Source organism: Xiphophorus maculatus, chromosome 19 (genome assembly GCF_002775205.1).
Source record: "Xiphophorus maculatus strain JP 163 A chromosome 19, X_maculatus-5.0-male, whole genome shotgun sequence".
Lineage (NCBI taxonomy): Eukaryota > Metazoa > Chordata > Actinopteri > Cyprinodontiformes > Poeciliidae > Xiphophorus > Xiphophorus maculatus.
Window position 1 is genome coordinate 5,400,984 of NC_036461.1, and position 23,372 is coordinate 5,424,355.

Genomic DNA, 23,372 nt, shown 5'->3' on the forward strand with positions numbered 1-23,372 from the left:
AGGACTGACAGTCATTATGACTAACGGCTGGTATCCATCGCCGCCGCATCTTACCTCATTCAAAGTTATAAAATAAAATTACAAGTTTGGTTTTCACCCGTACCTTTCTCTGCAGCCGACCGCGCAGCATCCTGTGACCGTTTTTGCTGCGAAATCAACTTTATAAAAGCGATACTAGGCCACCACATGCGAGTTTTTTTGAAAGGCTTTACAGGAGCGGGCAGAGTTTCGAAGAGAGTGACGTCACGTGCCAAGGGTCAGCGCTGTTGCATTGGTCTTGTCAGTTGGCGGTTACCGTAGCAACCAGTAACTGACAACTCCTCCCCCTTTTTCTGTAACTGTTTCCTTTACAAATATTATATTTTAACATACATTTTAGACAGACTTAATTATGTACAGGGTTTCACGTGTGATTTTGTCATGCTTTGTATATGTTTTTTAAACTGTTATTATGACTAATGTTGTGAATTTTAGCTGTGTTTAATTGTACAACTGTCAACTGTTGTCATCTGTAGTTTGTTCAGGGTTATTTATTGCATTTTATTTAACGAGGAGACTGATTGAAGTGGTTCTTCTTTAAAGCAGAAAGCCGACTAGTTGTCTGAGTGCTTGAGAGGCAACTTAAAGACGAACTAAACAGTGTAACAGGGAATGGAAACGTGCGGAGCGTGTGGCTTTCATTAGCTGCAAGCCGAACCGCAGAAAAGCGTGGCTCTCAGCATCATAACCGCTGCTGCCAATCAAACACATGTTTACACAGATGAGTCTTAGACGTTCTGATGAAGACATTTTAGTGGTTAAACAAGCAAACCCGAGTTTCATTATGTAAACAATTTTCCCTTCATTTAGTGCTCAAAACAGAGCAGAAATACATCAAGTTAGGACAAGAATCATTAAGGGTTTCAGGAAAGTTCAAAGGAATCATAAAGTGCAAAATCAAAATAGTAAAATCATCCCTTGTTCATTTTTAAATCCAGAAAAATAAAAAAAATTAAAAGTCAATATGTAGAAAAAGTTTGTCGTAGTTTGAAAGCTATATAAACATTTTAGTGTTCATCATAAAAAAGTCCCTGAGGTGATGCTGGTCCCTTTCATGATTCAGTTTCTTTGGTTCACATTTCCCTTTCTGGTTTGGATTTGGATCAAGAGCTGAGCACCCACGAGAGAATGATAACAGTGAGACTGGTAACGCCCATTATCAACCCAAAAACCACCAGCAATATGGCCTGGAGAGACAAAAACAAACACCAGGTCAGGAAAAAACACCAGGAAGAAAACGGTGACAGGTGAAATTTTGCTGATTTACCAGAATGGAGTCGACGGATTTGATTGGCTGGCTGCTGATTTTAAGGTAGAAGATTCCTGGAAAAATAAACAGCAGGCAGCTGGACATCGTTGAGCCTAAAAGTAATAAAAAAAGATGATTAAAAACTGATTAAAATCAACATGGAGCAAACCTAACAGCAGCATCTTCATAAACTTAGACCAGGAAAGCATTAATTATGCATAAATGGTGCAGTTTTAGAAACAACAATCGATAGCTTGAATATTTAGCTGCTTTTAAAGTCTGCTAGAAATAGATTTAGCATCAAAACATTTCCATTTTGCTAAATGCTATACGAGATATTCTTTTTTTTAGAGAGAGAGAAACTTTTATGACGTCAGATCTGAATATCTTGTTTAGTTAATCCAGGAAAGCCCAGATGATGATGTTATGACTTCGTAAGCTTCTGATTGGCTAAATTTCAGTATTTTGAAATACTGTTGACATGTTGACATCCAACGATGTCAACATGTTCGTATGACATCGTTGGAAAATCTAAATTAATCAACCAAGATATCAGGAAGAGAATTGAGGACCTCCACATGTCTGGGAATTTCAAGTTATTCAGACACTGGAAAAAAACACAAAATCTTACAAAGTATTTTTGTCTAATTTTTAGTGAAAATATCTTATTACATTATAAGAAAAGACAAAACTAGCTTACAAGTAACTTTTCAGCAAGATATAGGAGTTTGTTTTAAGTCAATAATTCCTTGATATTGATTTTAAAAAGTACTAGTTCCAATGTAAGAAGACATTTCCCCATGTTATGAGTTAAATAATCTGCTAAAGGAACAAGTATGTTTTTGTCGATATTTAACCTCCTGAGACCCGGGCTTTTGTTTGATGTGCATTTTTTATGTCTCCTTACTATTTGGGATTAGTATGACCTAATTTTAGTTGAAATTAAATTTTAGCTTTCTATGTGCTCTTGAACTATGTCAAAACCAATGCCCTCATATGAGGACAATGGGTCTGTTTTTGCATATACATTTCTCCTTGTCATTTGGGATCATAAGGACCCAATTGGCCTAAAAATGAAATTTCAGCTTTCTACAATAAGTGGTTATCTCAAAACCCAATGTCCTCAGATGAGGACATTGGGTCTATCTGTGTGACGATAAGACCATTCAATCAATGTTATTATTTACATCTGTGTTTACAAAAATGTAATGTCCTCATATGAGGATGCAGGGTCTCAGGAGGTTAAGAATTATTAACTTAAAACGAGCTTCTATAACTTGCTGAAAAGTTAAATGTAGGTTAGTTTTGTCTGATTTCAAACATAGTAAGATATTTGCACTAGAAACTAGACTAAAATACTTGGTAAGAGTTTGTATTTTTGCAGTGATGGGAAATTTTGTTTACAGAGACTTTAGTATACATTTTATTTGTTGTTTGTTTATTTATTTCAGATATTTAAAATGTTGTCTAGATCCAGAGTTAAATGTTAGAAATTAAAGTGTATTGATCTTTGAGAATGTGTTCTTGCATTATTGTGCAATTATCATTATGTTACTAGAAAATTGTCTCAAAATAATATTATCGTTTATCGCAATAACTTATGGGAGAATTTAACATCCAGCAGAATTTGTCACTGTGACAGGCCTGGGTACAGCTTAAAAGGTGTAATCAATTCTGTCTGCAAGACAAAAAAATATAGTAAAATGAAATAATTTCTTACATACCAACGACTCCAAACACATTCCTGATATCAGGCACAAAGATGGCCAGCATCAGCACCACACCCAGGATGATCAGAGTGGAGACGATGTGGGTCAGCCAGGAGAAGTGGCGTCCTCCGTACAGCATCACAATCACAGCCTTACGGGCCTAATTCATGAAAATTAAACGTTTTAGCCTAAAAAGAGATTCCTCTGACATTTAATCTGACGTGGCACACTCACGGGAAAGTGTATGAGTGGCACCGTCAGCAGCACAGAGAGAAGGATGGCCAGCCGGACCGTCATCACCATGACGTCGCGCGGCAGGTACACGTCGTAGCCGCGCAGCAGCTCAGACTCTACATGGCCTGAAAGGAGAAGACGAAGAATAAAGGAGTAGAAACAGAGCAGGACTTTAAACTGATGAGGTCTGCAAGTAATGGTTATTTTAGTTATTGATTAATCAATTATTCTGACGATTAATCAGATAAAAAAAATTGGCAGAGATGCATAGTTTTTTATTTATACTTTAGAAAGACATTAAAAATGCAAATAAACAATTCTATTTCTTTTATAAAATAAAAGAATATAAACATTGTATTTCCTAAAAAGCAACAACACAGTATTACTTTAGTGTACACTTGATAATTTGTAGCAAAGGATCCACCTGCAACATCAGTACAGTACAGGGCAGACCTGTTGGTTATTTTTGGATTAAGAATTGGATAGGTTAAGGCGTTAACAGATTTTTTTTCAGAAGTTGAACCAGGTGAAGCTATAGTAGTACCTCTACAGAGGTAAATATATGTTCTGTATATATGTTCTGTATAGAACATATATACAGAAAAATAAGCCTTTTCTAAATTTTGAATGCAAATGTATATATTTTTGTACAGTTTTGGTTTAATTACTGCTCTGATTGTGTTGTTCTTTCAGAAAATTGCCTTTTTTTGAGTCTGTGTATTCCAGTTAATAATCTTTTGATTACAAAATTAGCTGACGATTATTTCCACAATTGATTAATCGTGGTTCATAATCGAATAATCATATCAATTCGATTAATCGTTTCAGCCCTACTTACTATAGAAGGTGAGGTACCCAAACAGAGCAGAAATGAAGTAGAGCAGGAAGCTGAGACCGATGCTGATGTTTGCAACGTTCTGCATTCGGGTTTTGGTTGGTCTGAAAGACAGCGCAGTCATACAGTTAGCTTAGCGGCTACTTAGCAGGGTCCAGAGACATATTAAAGCCGGGGACTGACCGCTTCAGTTCGCAGTAGATGGGTAGGATGGCTGTATGGCACAGAAAGGAAAAGGCCATAGTAGGGATGGCGTAGGCACTCTGCAACAAACAGAAAAGGAGCTAATTAGTTGATGAGAAGAAGGATGGAGCTGAATACAGAAAAATCCATGAGAAAACCAGTTTGAAGCTGCCAAAAAACTCAATGGTTAAGTATTTTTGTCTAGTTTCCAGTGCAAATATCTTAATACACTTGAAAGAAGATAAAACTACTATAAAAGCATCTTTTCAGCAATATGTAGGAGCTTGTTTTAAGTTAATAATTCCTTAGTCTTGGTAAGAAAGTACTAGTTCCACTGGCAGATTATTTCACTTATAACATGGGAAAAATGTATTGATTAATTATTGACTTACGAAAAGCTCCAGTTTGTCGGTGAAAAGTTACTTGTAAGTTGGTTTTGTCTTATTTTAAGTGTAGTATGATATTTGCATTAGAAACTGAACCAAATTCTCTTTTGTCTTTGGTAAAAGAACATGATCCATTTCTCCATCTAGTGCTACATTCTTGAATTTGTTTTTGTTGTGTTTACCCAGGATGTCCTGTGCTATAGTCTACTTTCTGCAGAGTTCACTTCAACCAGAGTTTGATTGTGCATTTACACATTCCCAAATTAACCTGACTTTCTAGGCAAACAAACTAGAGTTTGATTTAAGCAAACTAAACAGGAGTGATGTGAAAATACCCTTAAATCCAGTGAAAGTAGCTTCTACAAAGCCTCGACTCATACGGGTTCAATTAAAATATGCCACAATTTTCAGATATTCATTAGTAAAACCTATACACTTTGTATGTTAGTGTATCACACAAAATCCCACTGAAAGATGTTGAAGTTCATCATTTTAATGTAAAAAAAAAAAGATAATGGAGTGTAAAAACTATTGCAGGGCACTGTAAATCTGCGAGTCGCATGTTTTCTCTAGGAATGTAATATAAATATGAGGGGCAGCTGGAAAGGGCGCTGCTCGCCTTCCTCATAAAAGCACAACAACCCGTCATAGGTGAGAGTGTGACCTGTCAGCGGAGTGGAACAAATGGCATTCAACAATTTCTCACCAACAACTCAAACAGTCTGCATATGACCAGAGGAAGGAAAAGGTTTTCACTGCCAAAACATAAAATCTTACCAAGTATTTTAGTTCAGTTTCTAGCTCAGATATGCTAAATAAGCACTTAAAAACTAGGTAAAACGTACAAGTAACTTTTCAGCAAGATATAAGAGCTTTAATATTGATGCAAAAAGTACTAGTTTTAATGACATAATCTATCAGCGGAACTAGTACATTTTCATAAATATTAAGGAATAACTGACAAAACAAGCTGCCATTTCTTGCTGAAAAGTTACTTGTAAGTTAGTTTTGACTTATTTAATGTGTACTATAGTATGATATTAACACTATTGATGTTAACGTTCTATTTTTAGATGTTGTATTTTCATTAAATGGAGGCTTTAAAACATCGGTCTGTGTGGAATTAATCTACTCTGCAAAAACACAAAGACGTACCAAGCAGTTTTGGTCTAATTTCTCACACAAATGTCTTATTACATTTAAAATGATGCAAAACTAACTCACCAGTAATCTTTTAGCAAGATATAAGTCAATAATACCTTAATATTGATGAAAAACTACTGGTTCCACTGGCAGATAATTTCACTTATAACAAGGGCGAATTGTCTTGTTATCAGTTAAAATAATCTGCCAGTGGAACCAGTACTCGTATGAAAACTCATTATTAAGGAATTATTGATTTAAAACAAGTTCATTCCATGGTGAAATGTTAATCGTATGTTAATTTTTTGTATTATTTGAAGTGTGATACGATAATTGCAATAAAAACTAGACCAAAATTACTTGGTAAGATTTTTATTTTTGCAGTATTAATATACACTCACCTTTATGGAGAGGATGAAGAGTTTAGGTGTACATTCTGAGTCAGATTGGTTTGATACCTGAAAGAAACAACAAAAGGAATATCTTTTTTAATTTAAAACATCTACGTCTGACAATAGAAATATATTCTCACTGTTTGCCCTCACATCTCTAGGAAAAAACAACTTTGGTAAAAGTAAGTTAGCTCTTTGGGGTTGTAGCTCGGTGTTGAATTTCTAAAAGTCAGAGTTCATTTCCAGGATCAGGAAAGGTCACCTGGACTTCCTTCCCTTAAGGACTCACTTTATTCACCATGCAGAGCCCTGAGCGGCCCGCTCTGGTCCTCATCAGCCAAATCTGACACAATCAGTAAACTCAACATCCCGGCTTTCCCTCATAATCCCGTTGGCCATGAACGCCTGGGCAAAATCTACCTACCTCACAAAACTCGCCTACTCACTCAAAAGTAAAGCAGAGATGCAGCCAAAATTATAGTGGGGAAAAAAATCAACACTTACTTCCTTACAGCAGAGTGTTAGGGTCATGCTAAGGAAGTAAAAGAATAAAAAAATTATAAGAATATTTAATATTTTTCTTGGTATATGAGAATACAGTCAAAATAATTGAACAATAAAGTCATAATTTTATGACTAATCTGGTAATATGAATTTAATCTCATCTACCAAGAAAAATATTAAAAGTATTAATAAAAATCTAAATGTAACTTCCTTTCGGTTCCACACTGTAGCAAACACCCCACTATTCCACTTTAAACACTTCATATCTGGCTAGTGAAATAATCCCCCAGTGGAAGTGGTACTTTTTAATCAGTATTAAAGAATTATCAACTTTAAAAAAAAAGCTCCTATATCTTGTTTAAAAGTTACTTGCAAGTTAGTTTGCTGGAGCTCCATTTGGGTTGCTAGGTGATAAGGTGGGCTGTGGTTGCTAGGCAACGCCTCAACAGCCAGAATTGTGATTCAACAATCTGGATTTAAATTGTTCTAAGAGGCACTACAAAGTCTTTAACCATTACCAAATATTTTTAGTTTTGTTTGTAGAGTAAATATGTTAGTATGTTTGAAATAAGAGAAAAATAAATTATAAATAACTTTTCAGCAAGTTATAGGAGCTTGTTTTAAGTAAATAATCCCTTAATATTGATAAAAAGAGTACTAGTTACACAGGCAGATTATCTCACTAATAACAGGGGAAAATATCTGCCAGTGCAACTAGTAATTTTTCATCAATATTAAGGAATTATTGACTTAAACCAAGTTCCTGTTTCTTGCTGAAAAGTTACCTGAAAGGTAGTTTTGTCTGATTTCAAGTGTAATAAGATAATTGCAGTAAAAACAAAACCAAAAATACTTGGGAAGATTTTGTGTTTTTGCAGTGTAATGAGTGAATATTTTTCACAATAAAGTGGATGTGATCAGTAACGAGAATCAATGAAACTTATATTTAACATATTCAGCCTCTACATTCACATATAGAATAGTAAAACTATCTTACTGCATTGAACTGAGCTGAACCCTGTTTTTGCTCTGAATAAACTGTTTATGTTCACCTTCTTAAAGTCTGAGAGCGTTGTGATGTTATGAGGCAGCGGACATGGAATAGACCATTTCTTCACCACAACCTAGAAACAAGACAACAATGGAGCAAGTCAACATTGGAAAAAATGCAGTCAACAGATTTTTCAAGGTTTGGGTCAGAGCTCACCACAACTGCAAAATACAACATGAAGATGAAGGCAAGGCTGCTGGTGTAACCCAGGAATCCTTTGGTGGGGGAGAGAGACGCATCCAGGAAGACGGAGTGATTCAAACCAGTCAGAGATGGAAAAACAACACTTTTTTCGTTTGGAAACTCACCGATTTTTGGCAGCATTGCTAAAGGCACAACAACACAAAATGTGATGACGATGAGAAGTAGCCTGCCATCTTCATACCAGGCATTTCTGTAAAACACAAGAGGTAAAGCATTAAAAGTCAAGGTTGAATTGCAGCAGACTTTTTGAAATGTCTTAAAGTGGCATGCTTTAAGATGAACCAGCTCTGGAAATTTGTCTCCATTTTGGACTCAAATACAGAGTGACAGATCCGTCATGTGGAACGAATTAAAGGCTTTAGCTCTTTCAAATCACAACAATCATGTAGTTCACATGCTAACACTGTGTCGCTCCATCAGATGGGACCACATTTCTCTTGCAGGGTTTTCGGAGAGGGGAATAATATTTTCTTTTGTTGAAGGAGAGCCTTGGTGGTTTATTGGGGATTGTGGAGGAGGAGGAAGAGGCGGTGCTGTAGTGACACATATGGAAGCCATGCTGGCTCCGTTGGAGTCGGGGTCGTCTGGGACGGGTCCTGGTTGTCGCTGCTATGTGTTGGGCCACAGTCCTGGGTCATAAGGGACTGGCTCCATGGCCGACCCGCCATTAGCAGCACCTGCTCCGACCACATCAACACCCACTGACCCGTAACCGGCAGCTTCACAGCTGTGGCGTCCGTCCCTATGTCTGGATGTCAGGTGGGACGTCTGATCTCACTCCCAACAATCTCTAAAGGTGACCTATTGAGCTTCCTTTAACAGGTAGGATAGGTCTATGGCCTAAACAAAATGTCTTCATTATATTTTTATTATTAGATAATGAGATTTTAGTCTGCTCAGTTCTGCCTATTTTTAGTTGTTTTCGGGCCTCTTGCCACTTTTAATCCAAATAAGCTGCTGTTGGCCACGCCCGCCAACTCAAAGTTTACATTTGCACTTGAAAATGGCTGCAAACAGATGAGCAATTATATAAAAGTACATCTTTGAAAAGCAGAAGTGGAGCCTCCTGCACTACCAACCAGAATGCAGCAAGTGGTTTCTAACTAGTAAGTTAACAAAACTTGTCTTTTCCAGTAGCCATTGTACATTGCATACAGCGATAAAACCAGCTGACCAAACATGCTGGTGCTCAGCTTGGTTGCTAGGTAACTGGGCAGGTCTAGTATGGGGTTAATAGGTAACAACAAATTGCCTGTTAAATGTGACTTGACTTAAGGTTTTTGAAATGACTAATTTTTCAGACACTGAAAACACTAACTTATTGTCTGTTTTATTTTTAGTGCCTGAGCCATTTTAAAAATCAGTTAAGACCCAAATAGAAAAACAAAAACATGCAAATTGTGAATTTTTAAATGATAAGTCCTCTTCAAGTGAGTGTAATTTCTGAGATTGAAAAGAAAAAAATAGCTTGAAAATGTTTTTTATATTTATCTTAAAAAATTTTAGAAAAAAATATTTTTTTTGACTTTTAGAAATTTCAAAAGTAGAAATCTTGTTACTTTTTTTCTAGAAAATTTCTGAGATTAATCAGAAAAAATCTGATTAATTCTTTTAATTGAACTTTTGGGGCAGGATTTTACCCCTTTATTTTTTTCCATTTATAATGGCACTAAAATCCACAGCTGCTTGGCCTAAAACACAAAAAGTGAAAAGAAAAACCTCTCCATCAGACAAACAAAAACAACAAGTGGAACTGCTTTCATTCCTCTGAGTTATGACAAACGACTCGACATGTTCACTCATTTATTCCCGCTCTGAAGGAAGCGAACAGGCTCCTGTTAACGTCCCTGAAGCCGCTCATTAACAGCAACGTTTTGCTCCCCTCCACAGCGAGCCGTAATTAGACTGGCAAAACTGATATCCCCTTGTATCAGTCTGATTCTGGGGAACATATGTGAGAGATTTGGGGGTGGCGGGGTGAAAGCAGCGTGCTAATACAGAGCAGCTGTGCGTGGACGAGTCAGATGTTGACGGATGGGGGCTGAGTGCTGCTACAAGTCCTGCTTAAACCGGTGTGGTCAATAATAAAGAGATATACGTTACATTCTTGGCCAGAGGACGACGCGCTGCGAGGACGGGGAGCTGCAGGATCGACCAGAAAGGTCACCGAAGGATGCAGGCTGCTGATGGGCGATGGATGTTTGGATAGCGCCTTGCAAAGTTTTCAAATAATCTGAATTTTTCCAAATTACAACTGCAAGTACTGGGATTTTGTGCAACTAAACAAACAAAAAGCAACTTTTTACATCCAACATCTGATTTTTTTTTTACCCAATCCTCTTTGCTGAATAAATGAAAGTTTCTCTGAATGTCAAATTTCAAGATTTGCCACCAATTTTTTGTTTATCCCACATTATAAACGCTGCCATCATCATGTTTCACTGAGCGAATGGTGTGTTCAAGGTGTTGTGGATAAACCTCTATGATAAATTAAAATTAGCTTAATAATTTCCTTTCTGATGATCAACATTTTGTGGAGGGTAATTTTATTAACAGAGGCATCATAATTCATTTTATTTGTGTTTTTGATTGTGTGTGGTTTTTATTTCCATTTTATTTATATTTTTTGGGTTGTTTTATTTTGGATATTTAAATATCTTCCGGTCCCAGTGTTGTGTTCTACAAAATTAAAAGTTTATTCGTCTTTCAGAGGGTAAACGATGCATTATCATTGTTTATCGCAATAATTTCAGGGAGAATTTATCATCCAGCATTTTCTTTTTTAAATACCATATGCAGCATTAAGCTGGTGTGCAAAAAGTTACATTTTGCATAACACCAAAACAAAACAGAGGGGACTCTGAAATCACTGAACGCTATTTGGGAACACTGAATGGTCCATTTAGAATGGTGGACGTTAGTTGGAAAGAACCAAAACATTATGGTACAGTGTTCATTTTGCACAATTCACTGAACTATTCAACTGCAAAAAACTCAAGCTGAATGTAAACATCACATTCAAGTACATTTCGTTCACTGGATTGGCTATTAAAAACAAAAATAATTCAATAAATCATTTGAATTTAATTTTATTCTCTTAAATCTTTAATCCTAAACAACAACATTGATTAATTTCAAGTGGTTTTATTGTTCCACAATTCATCCAACTGCTATTAATAGAAAAAATATCCAGCTACATTTTTGCTTGTTCCTTTTGCGTGAAGTAAACCAAAAGTTGGACTGAACTGTGATTTCTGAACTGTTACACTAATATTTACTAAGAAGGTGAATTCAGAAGGTACCTGACTACTACATTTAATTTAGAGGAATCAGAGTGAGAGGGGGCTGAAGCAGTCACACCATCATTTTCTGAATTTTGCGTGAAAAAAATTAATACATTAAATTTTATCATTGTAAAGTTCCAAAATGTGGAATTTGATTTATTTCAAGGGTAAAAAAAAAAAAGATAACTGACTAAACAACTGCTAATATAAATAACTACTTTCAATCATCAACTTTTAAAATATTTTAAAAACATTCTCATTTTGAGAAGGCTGCATGGACCCACCCGGTGTTTCCTGCATTCAGGAGGCTGCTGATGGCTGCAGGAAGCTCCGACTTCAGGATGAACAAGTAGGACGACATGGCTGAGGAGACACAAGGAAAACAAAACAACGTCAAAAACAGACAGAAAAACAGATTAAATTTTAACCAAGATCACATAAAGCAGCTGAATGCCACCAGGAGCAGTTCTCAGCATATATATGAATGTTTTATTGCACCTGCCCTCAGCTGAACATATCTGGTATCCATGGAAACGTCATACTCTACATGTCTAGAAGCGAATAAAACGTATTTGAGCATTTGAGCTGAGCAAGAAGCACAAGGGCCGCAGGACAGGCATCAGTGACCAGTAACTTTCATCAAAAAAAAATACATTGTATGGAACTCTGGTAGTGCCAAAAATATATTTATTGGTGATTTGAATTTTATTACACTGAATTTCCAAAAAACAAAGAAGAAGAAAAAAAACACTTCAATTTAAAAAAATAAATAAATAAATGCAGGTATTTAAAAAAAAAAAACAACCTGCAAAAATAAGTTTAGTAAATAAAATCCCCAGTTTTGTAGATGATGTCAACCTGTGCTAAGGGCAAAATGCCTAGGTATTTTTATTTTTAACTAAAACCTCTAAATTAGATTTAGTTTACCTCAGCTGCATTTATGTTTGCACAGCTAAAGGTGGATCTATGGTTCCCAAAAGTTTCGTAGCCTTATTTATCAATCAATCAATCAATCAAATTTTATTTGTATAGCACATTTCAGCAGCAAGACATTTCAAAGTGCTTTACATCATTACAAACACAGAATCACAATGCAATATAGAATCAATAATCAAAACAAAGCATTAAGTCAAGTTCCATCCATAAATTTGTAATTGATTACATTTCAAATACAATTCTAAACAGGATTTAGATTTATGATTTAGATTTATAATTTATGATAATTTTAAGAGTGTTATAACCTGTATAATATTTAAGAAAATCATGACAAGGGACAAAAAAATCCAAATTATTTTATGTCCAGTCCTCATTTTCTCTTAAACGAATGCGGGTTCTGTGATACCTGCACTTCTGATGGTCTCTCCCAAGTGTTAGCTTTATTTTGACACCAGGATTATTGAAATAGAGTTTGTAATTGCTCAGAAAAACTAAGTTAGACTTGGGTGGCTTATTTTAAACACATGCTTCAGAAAACACACGGTTGGGAAACACACAGGAAAGGGAGCAGGCTAACACAACATGGGTGGCTAGTCTTGGGAGATCCCCAGTAAAGCCCCCAGTTGGAAGTGGCAGACAAAACACAGGGCTTCAAATTGCTGCAGAGCAGCCAGGATGAGGTTAATCGGGTGAGGAGGGAGCAGGAATGCCAACAGTAATGATCTCTGACGCTAATCCAGGTACTTCCAACCTTTCTCCGCCTCGTCAGGAAACAAGATACTTCCACTTCCCACAGACAGTCAAACGGACAGAGGATCGATTCACTTCCTGTTAGCTCAGAAAAACTCTGTCCAGTGAGAGGAACGCTAAAAGAACAGCAAACTCACTGCAAAAACCCAACATCTTAATGCGTTTTGTTCTAGTCTCTAGTGCAAGTATCTTGGCAAACTTGAAATTCAGATTGTTGAGTCAGAATTCTGGGCACTGCGCCGTTGCCTAGCAACCCCAGCTCGTCACCTAGCAACCCAAGCAGAACTCCAGCACTTTTAGTCAAGTGGTTTTTACTGCCGAACTAGACAAATGTTTTGTTATTGACTTACTATTCAGAAAGAGAACAGCAAAACCACAAAATCTTACCAAGTATTTTTAGTATCACGTACACTTGTTAGTAACTATTTTTGGACAATAATTTCTTAATATTGAAAAAGTACTATTTCCACTGGTAAATTTTTCACTTAAAAAATAAAAAATAATAATAATTTTTACTTTATTCATCCCAGCAGGGAAATTATTTCACAGTTACAGCACACGACAGGAGCTGTGTCTGCAGGCAGCCAGCTGAGCCGGCGCCATTTTTTGAAGGAGGACATGTGGCAGAGGTCGTCGGGACCAGGAGTCGAACCCGTGACGTCCGCGGGTCTAAGGCCTCCAAACGTGGGGCGTGCTAACCCACTGCGCCACCACAGCACGCTTACATAATAATGTCTTATTATAAGGAAAAAAATCTGCTTGTGGAAGCAGTACCTTTTGTTTTTATCCACATTAAGGAATTACTGACTTAAAACAAGCTCTTACATCTTGAGGAAAAGTTACTTGCAACTTAGTTTTGTCTTATTTCAAGTGTACCGAGATATTTGCACTAGCAAAACTAAATTATTTGGTTAGATGTTGTGTTTTTACAGTGTTTCAGTGTGTGTTCATTGCTGAATTTAAGGGATTCATGATTGGGGAAGCCAGGAACATGCAGGGCTAGCTGGGACCCTGCAGCCCTGAGGCGGGTCTTTGGCTCTCCTTTAAATAATCCCAGCCATAATCCCTTAGATCCTGTATTTGTTTAGAAAAGAAAATTCCTCCAATAACGCTCTCGCCCACACAGACACAAGCACTTTCTCTCTATGAGCAACAGCTGGTATTTCTGAGTGCTACAACTTGGCAGGCAGGGATCCTTCACTCCTTAAAAATACTGATATGGCAGCTTGATTTGGTCTGTCCATTTGCTTCAATGTTATCTACATTAGAGGTTTTTGATCCACAAGTGACTTTATCAATGTGATTATTGATCCAGGGTTCCTGCTATCCATGTCGAAACTCAACATTTATTCCAGACTTTTTAGTTTATTTTTCTAGTCATTATATTAATGAACAATGAATGTAGAATGATTTTATTACAATGGCAAACATTAGAATAATGAGGCTACTGTGGGTGGATGGATGGATGGATGGATGGATGGATGGATGGATGGATGGATGGATGGATGGATGGATGGATGGATGGATGGATGGATGGATTTAAACTCTGCACATCAGAGCTGCTTTGGTTAGTCAACCATGAAAAATATTAAAGCGACAGCATGCAAAACAGAGCCAGGAGGAGGGTCTTAGCACTGTCAATCAAGCTTGTGTACACGCTGCTCAGTGTTCTAATGGTGCAGAAACATCTTACCATTCCAGGAAAACTGTTCATCTGCCATCTAACTAGCCTGATAATTTCTTCCAAAGGGAAAGGTGTGAACAGCATGATTGACATAAGCATGATTGACAGCGCTAAGACCCTCCTCCTGGCTCTGATTGGTTGTTTCTGACCAAGCTGTGTATTTCTATATTTAGAACTGGGAGCACTGGGAGAAGGCAAAGAAGCTTCATCTTTTCACAGATTATTTATCTCATATTATACTGTCACAACATAGGAACAGTTTTAAAAAAATATATAAATAATACATTTTTATTTTTAAAATAAAATTACATACAGCAGCTTTAAGAAACAAAATAAAATTTTAAAGCCACATTGACAGAAACACAGGATGCAGCGGTTTAGCTTCATGCAGCTGGTCAAACTGAGCACACTGCAAAAATCACCAAATCTTAGAAGTATTTTTTATCTAGTTTCTAGAGCAAATATCTTAAAACACTTGAATTAATAGAAAACTGACTTACAAGTAACTTTTCAGCAAGAAATATGAGCTTGTTTTAAGTCAATAATTCATAAATATTGATCAATATTGATGAAAAAATGGCTAGACATTTTTCCCATGTTATTTGTGAAATAATCTTCTAATGGAACTAGTAGATTTTTATCAATATTAATAACTTATTGACTGAAAATAAGCTCCTATTTTGTGCTGAAATGTTATTTTTCAGTCAGTTTTGGTTCTTATCTTAAAATATTTAGACTAGAAACTACATAAAAACTTGCTGAGAGTTTGTGTTTTTGCAGTGCACCACTCACTTCTACAGGAACCAGAGGTGAGATAATACTTACACGACTACTCAAAATGGCCCTTGAGTGAAGAAGAGGACAGTTATCGGCCAAGTGGTAAGAAAACAAGACATTGATAATCAGCATGCATGTAATGTTAAAGGAGAATAGAGGTGAGTTTTTCTGTGTGTGGTCAGTAAATCGCTCCGGAGTGAATCCAACATGAGAAAGAACCCCTTTCATTTCATTAGGAGCCAGGAGAGGCCGGCCGGCTGGGGTGGTCAGTAATTAAGGTCAATTGGCTGCTCAGCCTCTGGCAGCGCAGATGAATGTTTACCCAGAGTGAGGCTAATTGCACTCTTATAAAAGGAGCAGATGCAGACTAGAGTGCTGGCTCTCTCACTCCTGTCGGACTCACAAGCTCTACTCATCTCGTCTCCACCTCTGCCCTAACGCTCTCTGACTCTGGTCGCTATGGTAATGTTCACATATCCCTTCAAAATAAGATACAGATGCGCCACAGAAACGAACATTTTACTTTCGTGAAAATTTTAACTCACGATAAAGACTAATAGGAGCCCTGAGCTTGTTTCTCTGCAACGAGACGGTCCCATCTGGGAGACAATAACAGCCGAAGTGTTGCTTCTGCACAGGGTGCTTTGGTCTCTACGTGGCAAAACAGTTTGAAGCTTCATTGCCTCATTAACTAACCGGTCACCATATCATGCAGTGCTTGGAATGTGGGAATCATCTACCGGGATAAATTCCTTCTCTTGTCTCTTCTCTGGGCCTTTTCCCTTCGCAAAGAAACTTTCCAAATACATCTGATCTGTTTCTTACTCATTTTGCTGCTTGTGGCTCAATGTTGGCGTACGAGACGTAACCGAGAGAATCCAGTTAAAGGATTTTCAAAATAAAAGATCATCTAGACTCAAATAATACATAAAATGAAAATATTTAATTACTTCTTGCGCGGCCCGGTACCAAATGGTCCGCGGCCCGGTACTGGTCCGCGGCCCGGGGGTTGGGGGCCACTGCTTTAAAACACACTTGTGAAGCAAGATGGCCGCCCTAGACGACATTACTCTGAACAAAGTACCCAAGGATTACATCGGTGAAAAAAAGTCAGATCTTTCAAAAATAAAATTTTCAAAAACCAAAAGTTTGATTAATCAATATAATCCTTTGTGGTGGAGTGGATTCCAAAATGCTATTCCTCCCCACAACAGGGAGGGAGCGAGTTTAACCATCAGCGATCAATTAGGGGAGAAGTCATGTTTCAGGCCCAGGGGAGGGGGTGGAGAGGACGGCGGTTCGAGGTCAGAGGTTATCAGGGAATCTAGATAATGGCCTCACAGGGGGGAGTGATGAGAAACGAGCAGAGGACGTCAGCACAGGGTGTTCTGTTCACCAGCAGGAGGCGATGTCTGCCTCCAAAATAAACAAACCGTCCCTGCAGCATTCCTCGGCCCAGTCGCAGCTCTGCTTCTCATAAAAACCACATAATCGCTTCATGTCCAGCATGTCAGAAATAATGTCTGTTACTTCGTGTTGAAAAGAAGGCCAACTCACCACCTATATTTTGGATGACAATCGCTAAACCGACCAAAACCTGGAGAGAAAAAAAAAACAGAAAGCAATTAGAGCAAACAAACCATTCAAACTGACAACAGCAGGAACAATCCTGAAAGAAACAACAACAACTTACTTTTCCTGGTTTTTTCAAGGCTTTTTCTCCAAGTTCCTCATACGAGTTGATACCTACAGCAAAATACTGTACAGTTAAAAGATTAAAATAAACAAATACTGTAACATGTTCCACTGCAAAAACACAAAATCTCACCAAGTACGTTTGTCTAGTTTCTAGTGCAAATATCTTAGTAGACTTGAAGTAAAACAAAATTAACTTACAAGTAACTTTTCAGCAATATATTGTAGCTTATATTAAGTCAATAATTCCTAAATATTGATGGAAAAATACTAGTTATAAGTACTGGTAATTAAAAGTACTTTTTCATCCATATTAAGGAAGATTGATGTATTTTCTTTTTGTGTTTATGAGTCTATGTAAGCCCTTTGAATTGATCTGTAATCGATTTTTTAAAATGCTGTTACACAATTTTGCTGTAGCGGTCAGTGTTAGCTAATCTGAAGAAGCCTCTGACTGAAGACACTTTGTTGTTGTGTAACAGTCTCATAAGAAGCATTTTGAGGCTTTGCTGTAATTTTTCCTAATTTTATGGAGACTAAATCAATAGAAATCATCGGATGTTTTCGTTCCTGATGTTCGTTCATGCAAGAGCGTTTCAGTGGGAATGAGACATAATTTTTACATATCGATGTTCACAAAATATCACAAAACGACACCTCCATAAAATATGTCCCACCAATTCATTCAAATGCTCCGAATTAACCAATCAGAAGTTGAAAAAGTTGTGACATCATCAGGGCTTTCCCAAACTGTTTCAAAGCATAGTGATATTAGTAATGAAAAAGCTGATTCTCATTCTGGGATCTAGCAAAGAGAGATCGTTTTTGTGATCCTAATGGACCCAAAGCAGAATAAGTTTAGTCGGATTTAATGTTAGACATTAAAAAAAATAATAAGAATGTGCTTTTTACACTGTACAAATAAATTTCTGGTTTCAACTGTTTAAATCTTAAAGGAAGTAGGGGAGGAATAGGGAAATATTTCTGTGTGTTGACCAGAAAATAAACACTGGCTTTAACCTAATTTAGTTGCAATCATCAACCAGCATGTCCCAGTATTGATTTTCCTTTTTATTCTCTTTTTGGTCTCCTTTTATTTTTTAATTAATCAAACATCACTTGATTAGGTCACAATCAGGACTTGAGTCAGACTGCAATTGGAAACTTTACAGCAAACTGACTAAATCTTGAGTAATGGAAGAGCGATTCAGGATGTGAAGTCAACACCAAACAGTGAGGAGGATTTGCAGGGAATTAGTTAAAGGGGACGTATTATGGAAAATTCACATTTTGCACAAATTTGTACTTCCATTTGGGTTTCTACTGCATCTAAAAAAAAACACCAAGTTGTTCTTTTGTGTTTGGAAAATGAGCCGCTTAAAAACCTCCGGAATGTGACATTACAAATGAGCAACCACTGGTGGTTACCTAGCAACCCCAGTGGAGTTCCGCCCGTCACCTAGCAACCCAAGCTGAGTTCCAGCATGTTTGGTCAGCTGGTTTTAATTCAAAAATACTTTATTAATGCCAATTTAAATATTAAATTAAATATCAACCATATATATAAATATATATGGTTGAAACCACTTCTTCCTGGTTGTGTGGGAAGCTCTACTAATACTTTTCAAAGACTGTACTGTTATATAATTGCACATGTTCTGGATATAATGATGCACAGAAGAATTTATATAAAAATCAAGATAATTATGGACAACCCTGACCATCCTCTTCATGAGACTGACTTAGAAAAACAAAATGTCTTCAATCAAAAGTTTCTTCGAATTAACTGTAATACAGACCACTACAGGAGATCTATCCGGCCAACAGCTATCACCATCTACAATTACTCTTTGAAGAATGTTGAATTAATATGAGTTGCAACAACATTTTGAGTTTGAATTTAACAGAGTTTTGGCAGCCATATTTACTGAGTATGTTGAGTTGGGGGGCGTGGCCAGTAGCAGCTCATTTGAATTTAAAGTGACAAGAGGCCCTAAAACAGACTAAAATCTCATTTTCTATGAATGTCTTCTTTTTGTGCAAACAATGTGATAAACGTGTTTTCTATAATCCATAAAGTTATCTCAACCTGTTTGAGGAAAGGTCACCTTTAAGGTCATATAGTTTTATTCTCACCTGTTTGGTCACAAAGCGTCAGAAGCAGACGGATGGAATATCCTGCAAGGCTGGACACCAGTACTAACAGGATGCTGGGAACAAAGGGAAAGCACTAAGTACTAAGTAGTAAAGGTTTCAGAAAGAAAGGAGTGGTGAAAGGAGCCTCTCTTACCAAAACAAAACTATCCCTGTGCTGGCCATGGCATAAGCCAGACCCAGAATCCCACTGCCCATGATGGCGTTCATCAGGTTGAACACAGAGGAGGCGAAGGAGGCTCCAGTGGCTCTGGTCTGCGCCAATCCCTGCACAGAAAACAAAACAAAATAAGTAAAACCACAGGAATAAAGACACACAGCTGAGAAAGAAACCTGCTGATTCCTCCTGACATTACGAGGAACAACTGGCCAGGCCTGATGATGGATGTCATAAAACAACACTGCAGGGGCCTGCAGGATCAGGGGATGGAAACGGGAATGGACGGGTGGGATTTGAGCTGCTGGCTGCAGGACAGCTGCCTGAGCTCAGGATAAGGGGAGCTGCCCAAACTGCTTGACCCCTGTAATGGGGGATATCCTGGACAGAACAAGTGGCAACTCTGGTGTCGGTGTCACAACAAGCTCGGATTGACCTGCAGCCGAGTGGTCGGATTCACCCCGTTACAGTACTGGAAGACAGGAAGTACCAGGTATTTTTAGTCTAGTTTCTAGTGTAAATATCTCACTACACTGGAAATAAGACAAAACTAGCTTACAAATAACTTTTCAGCAAGACAGGGCATTATTTTAAGACAGCATTTTCTCAAAGCTGAAGTATGTAACTTTTATAAAAATATTTTTTTTATGCATTTGTTGAAATTGTCATGTTGTGACAGTAGAGTATAAAACTGATAATCTATGAAAATAAAAATATAAAAATCAAGCGCCTCTGTCTTCTTCCAGTGCTATCAGGGCAAAAAAGGCGAGTCTTAGTGCTGCCAATCATGTACATGGGCATGTCGCTTACCCCCTTTGCTCTCTGCTATGGTACAGTTTCTCCATGAATGCTAATGCTAGTTAGAATAGCCACTCCCTGTAAAGGAGAGTTGCTTCTCTGCCATTAGCATAATTAGCAGAGCATTCATGAGGATGATTGACAGCTCTAAGACCCTCCTCCTGACTCGGATTGGTTGTTTTTTTTTTTTTAATGGGAGCAATTAATTTTTTCAGATTACAATAGTAGCTCAGGGAGGAAGTGGAGGAGACTGATTTTTTTTTACAGATTATCTGTCTCATAAAAATTGTAACAACAGTAATAATTTTAACAAATATGTAAAATCCACCGGCTGATGATTTCACTTATAACACTGGAAAATGCCTGGTTAAAATTAGGGATGCACGATATATCGGCACCAACATGGACATCGGTATCAGACTGATAAATAAAACTGGGTCGATATGAAGAACCAATAATTATTTTTAACTTTTTGGCTGGGGTTTTTTCTCTAAAGGTTTTAAATGGTAGTGAAAAATGTATATGTAATATCTGTAAATATTGGTTATTGGCCATCGCAGCAATATTAATGTCGTATATCAATATCTGCCCAAATTTTTGTATCAGTACATCCCTAGTTAGAGCTAAAACAATCTGTCAGTGGAAAAAGTTATTTTATTATCAAAATTAAGGAATTATTAACTTAAAACAAGCTTTTATGTCTCACTTAAAAGTTACTTGTAAGTTAGTTTTGTCTTATTTCAAGTATAATAAGATATTTGCACTAAAACACTTGATAGGATTTTGTGTTTTTGCAGTGCAGTAACCAGATGGAGGTGATTACAGACCAGTTGCAGAGTGAAAAGTCCTGCAGATTTCAATCAAGCAAATACTGAAAATGACTGTGCAGAAAGGTGTGTTTGGAACAAGCTCACAGCAATTTGAGTGATACCGAGGTGAAGCACATCAAAACTCGTAAGACTGTGGTCACTGGAAAATATCGAGCCAGTCTGTTGAACTTTTCCAACCCTTATCCTCCATCCCCCACACCTGATAAGAGATTTTATTACCCAGATGCTTAAGTGAACAGAGGAATGGGGTCATTGCAATGATTTAAAGAGAAGAGGAGAGGCACTGTGGCTCATTTGCAACAGATATTATCATCACAGGATTTGAGACACTAAAATATGGCAGATATCCACTATGAGCCTGGAGAGAATACGACTGATGAGCCAATAATCTCTAAAATAGAGTTATTGTTAAACATAATGTTGAGTTATTTTTCCTAATGCAGGTTTAAGCCGGGGTTTGTCATGTTGCAACACAAGGTCCTAAACATACCTTTAAAAAAGATCAATACCACGATTCCTATGAGAATTTACCAAAAGAGCTGCTGAATAGTGTGTTTGCCGTATATTGCATTATTTCCCATTTTATAAAAAAGTTGAAGGTAACGGCTTTGATTTCAATCAGTTTTTCACTAACGACCTAAAAGCCACATAATGAATCGATTAAATATGTTTATTTAAATAAACATTTGGTTGACTCAGGTTTAAAATACAGTCCCAGAATGTTTGATTCGTTCTTCATTCTGTTTGTGGCTTTAATAAAAGACTACAATATTTAAATTTTGTAAATACGCAGAATAATTTGCAGTAATTAATAAAAAATATATATATAACTGGCTCAGATTTTTTTTTTATTTGAAGTGTATTGGCTAGCGCCCATTTCCAAAATAATTTGTGTTTTAACATTTTCATCAAAGAATTTGTTTTATTTCAGCAGCAACAGCCCTGACAGAGTCACTTACATTTACTTGAGTAACATTTTGGAAAACATTACTTTTAAGTGTAGTTTCACTAAAACATACCTTTTACTTTTACAGGAATAATATTTTTATGAAGCATTGCTACTTTTACTTTGGTAAATTTTCTGGATTATCTACGCACTGAGAGTAAATTCACTGAATGAAGAATAAGTGTTTTAACCAAAAATTCACCAGACACAAAGCCATATTTTATATTAAAGGGGGACTTTTTGTTTGTACACAACCTCTGTTGTTTAATCTTATTTTCTAATAAGGAGATACAGTAAACATTACTGTCACCAAAAGTACCTTGCCCTGTTCTAACATATAAACACTACCTAATGTGTACCAGTTTAATAAGATTTATACTTATGCAAATTGCTGTGAAAAAAGTTTCTTCTGTCTGTGATTGTGTTACTAATTTCTTTTTTTTATCTCAGTGTTTAAAAGATCAGAATTAACACGTAATTTTGCATATTTCTCTTTCAGATTCCGCTATTGTTAAATTTAAATCAGATATTATGATCAGCTACTTAGTGCTTGAGCAGCTTTTTTCTCTTTTTTAATCAAATATGGTTTACGTTTACTTCAGTAATTTCTTCGGTGACAACTTTGAACTTTTTCTTCAGTAAAAATCTGTTAAATTTGAGCTGCTTGACTTTAATTTTTGGGGACTAATTTAATTTTGACATCTTTTACATAAAAAGACAAGTAGTGAAGTGGAAAAATATTAAGACAGTCAGATCAAACTATGTGAAACATAAGTGTGTATATTCAAGTAAAAAGAAGTGTAAAATGAGACTTTAGAAAATAAAAATAAAAGCAGAAGTTGGTCTAAACATTTGCTCTCTGAGTGGACTGGAGAGTGCTGACAAAAGCAGAAAACTGCAGTGAAACTGAAAAAGTGAAGTCCAGCTCATGTGATTTTGACCATAAACACGGAGACAAAGCAGTAACTTACTGATAAATTACATGTTTACGGCAGTCGAGCTAATTAAATACTCACATTTCCCAACAGAGGAGTGTTCTCGCTAAGAGCAGAGTCTCTTTCAGAGAGCCTGGAATAAACATCCGCCTGCTCGCTGCTGTTGATGCTCATTCTGAACAGATAAAAACACAGAACAATATTCGCTCCCTAATTTTATGAGCACATCGCCTCCAGAAGTCTTATCGGTTTGTCAGCTGATTAGTGTCTTAAGATCCATTTAGTTACTCAGTTCTTCTTCTTCTTCAATTCGACCTCCTGGGTCATGCTTCAATAAAAACTATAAAAACGTCCTATATTTTCTTTATCTTTTTTTTTCTTCCGTATCCTCTTACTTGCTGCTCCGTCGTAGATATGCTGTCACACAAACTGACCAATCACACAACGAGTTGTAAACTTCTTGACCAATCCCCAGGCGTCGAGTGTGGATGACGTAA

At 36.9% G+C, this 23,372-nt stretch overlaps 1 protein-coding gene across 1 annotated transcript; it reads right to left on the reverse strand.

The window, feature by feature from the left end:
• Positions 1-338: 338 nt before the first annotated feature.
• slc38a6 (solute carrier family 38 member 6) lies at positions 339-23,313 on the reverse strand. The gene is made up of 16 exons (XM_014469544.2): positions 22,957-23,313; positions 19,346-19,476; positions 19,192-19,265; positions 17,054-17,106; positions 16,918-16,957; positions 11,498-11,576; positions 8,034-8,119; positions 7,882-7,940; positions 7,727-7,798; positions 6,180-6,236; positions 4,250-4,329; positions 4,070-4,170; positions 3,232-3,356; positions 3,013-3,157; positions 1,307-1,401; positions 339-1,226 (listed from the first exon to the last, which is right to left on the reverse strand). The coding sequence occupies exons 1-16, from the start codon at positions 23,047-23,049 to the stop codon at positions 1,143-1,145; spliced, it is 1,374 nt and encodes a 457-aa protein (XP_014325030.1). The 5' UTR covers positions 23,050-23,313; the 3' UTR covers positions 339-1,142.
• Positions 23,314-23,372: the final 59 nt, after the last annotated feature.

Coding starts and splice junctions, on each gene's coding strand:
- slc38a6 (XM_014469544.2), bottom strand. CDS start 23,049: ATGAGCATCAACAGCAGCGAGCAGGCGGATGTTTATTCCAGGCTCTCT. Junction 3,158..3,231: donor TGCCACTCATACACTTTCCC/GTGAGTGTGCCA, acceptor TTCATGAATTAG/GCCCGTAAGGCTGTGATTGT. Junction 1,227..1,306: donor AATCCGTCGACTCCATTCTG/GTAAATCAGCAA, acceptor TTGTCTCTCCAG/GCCATATTGCTGGTGGTTTT.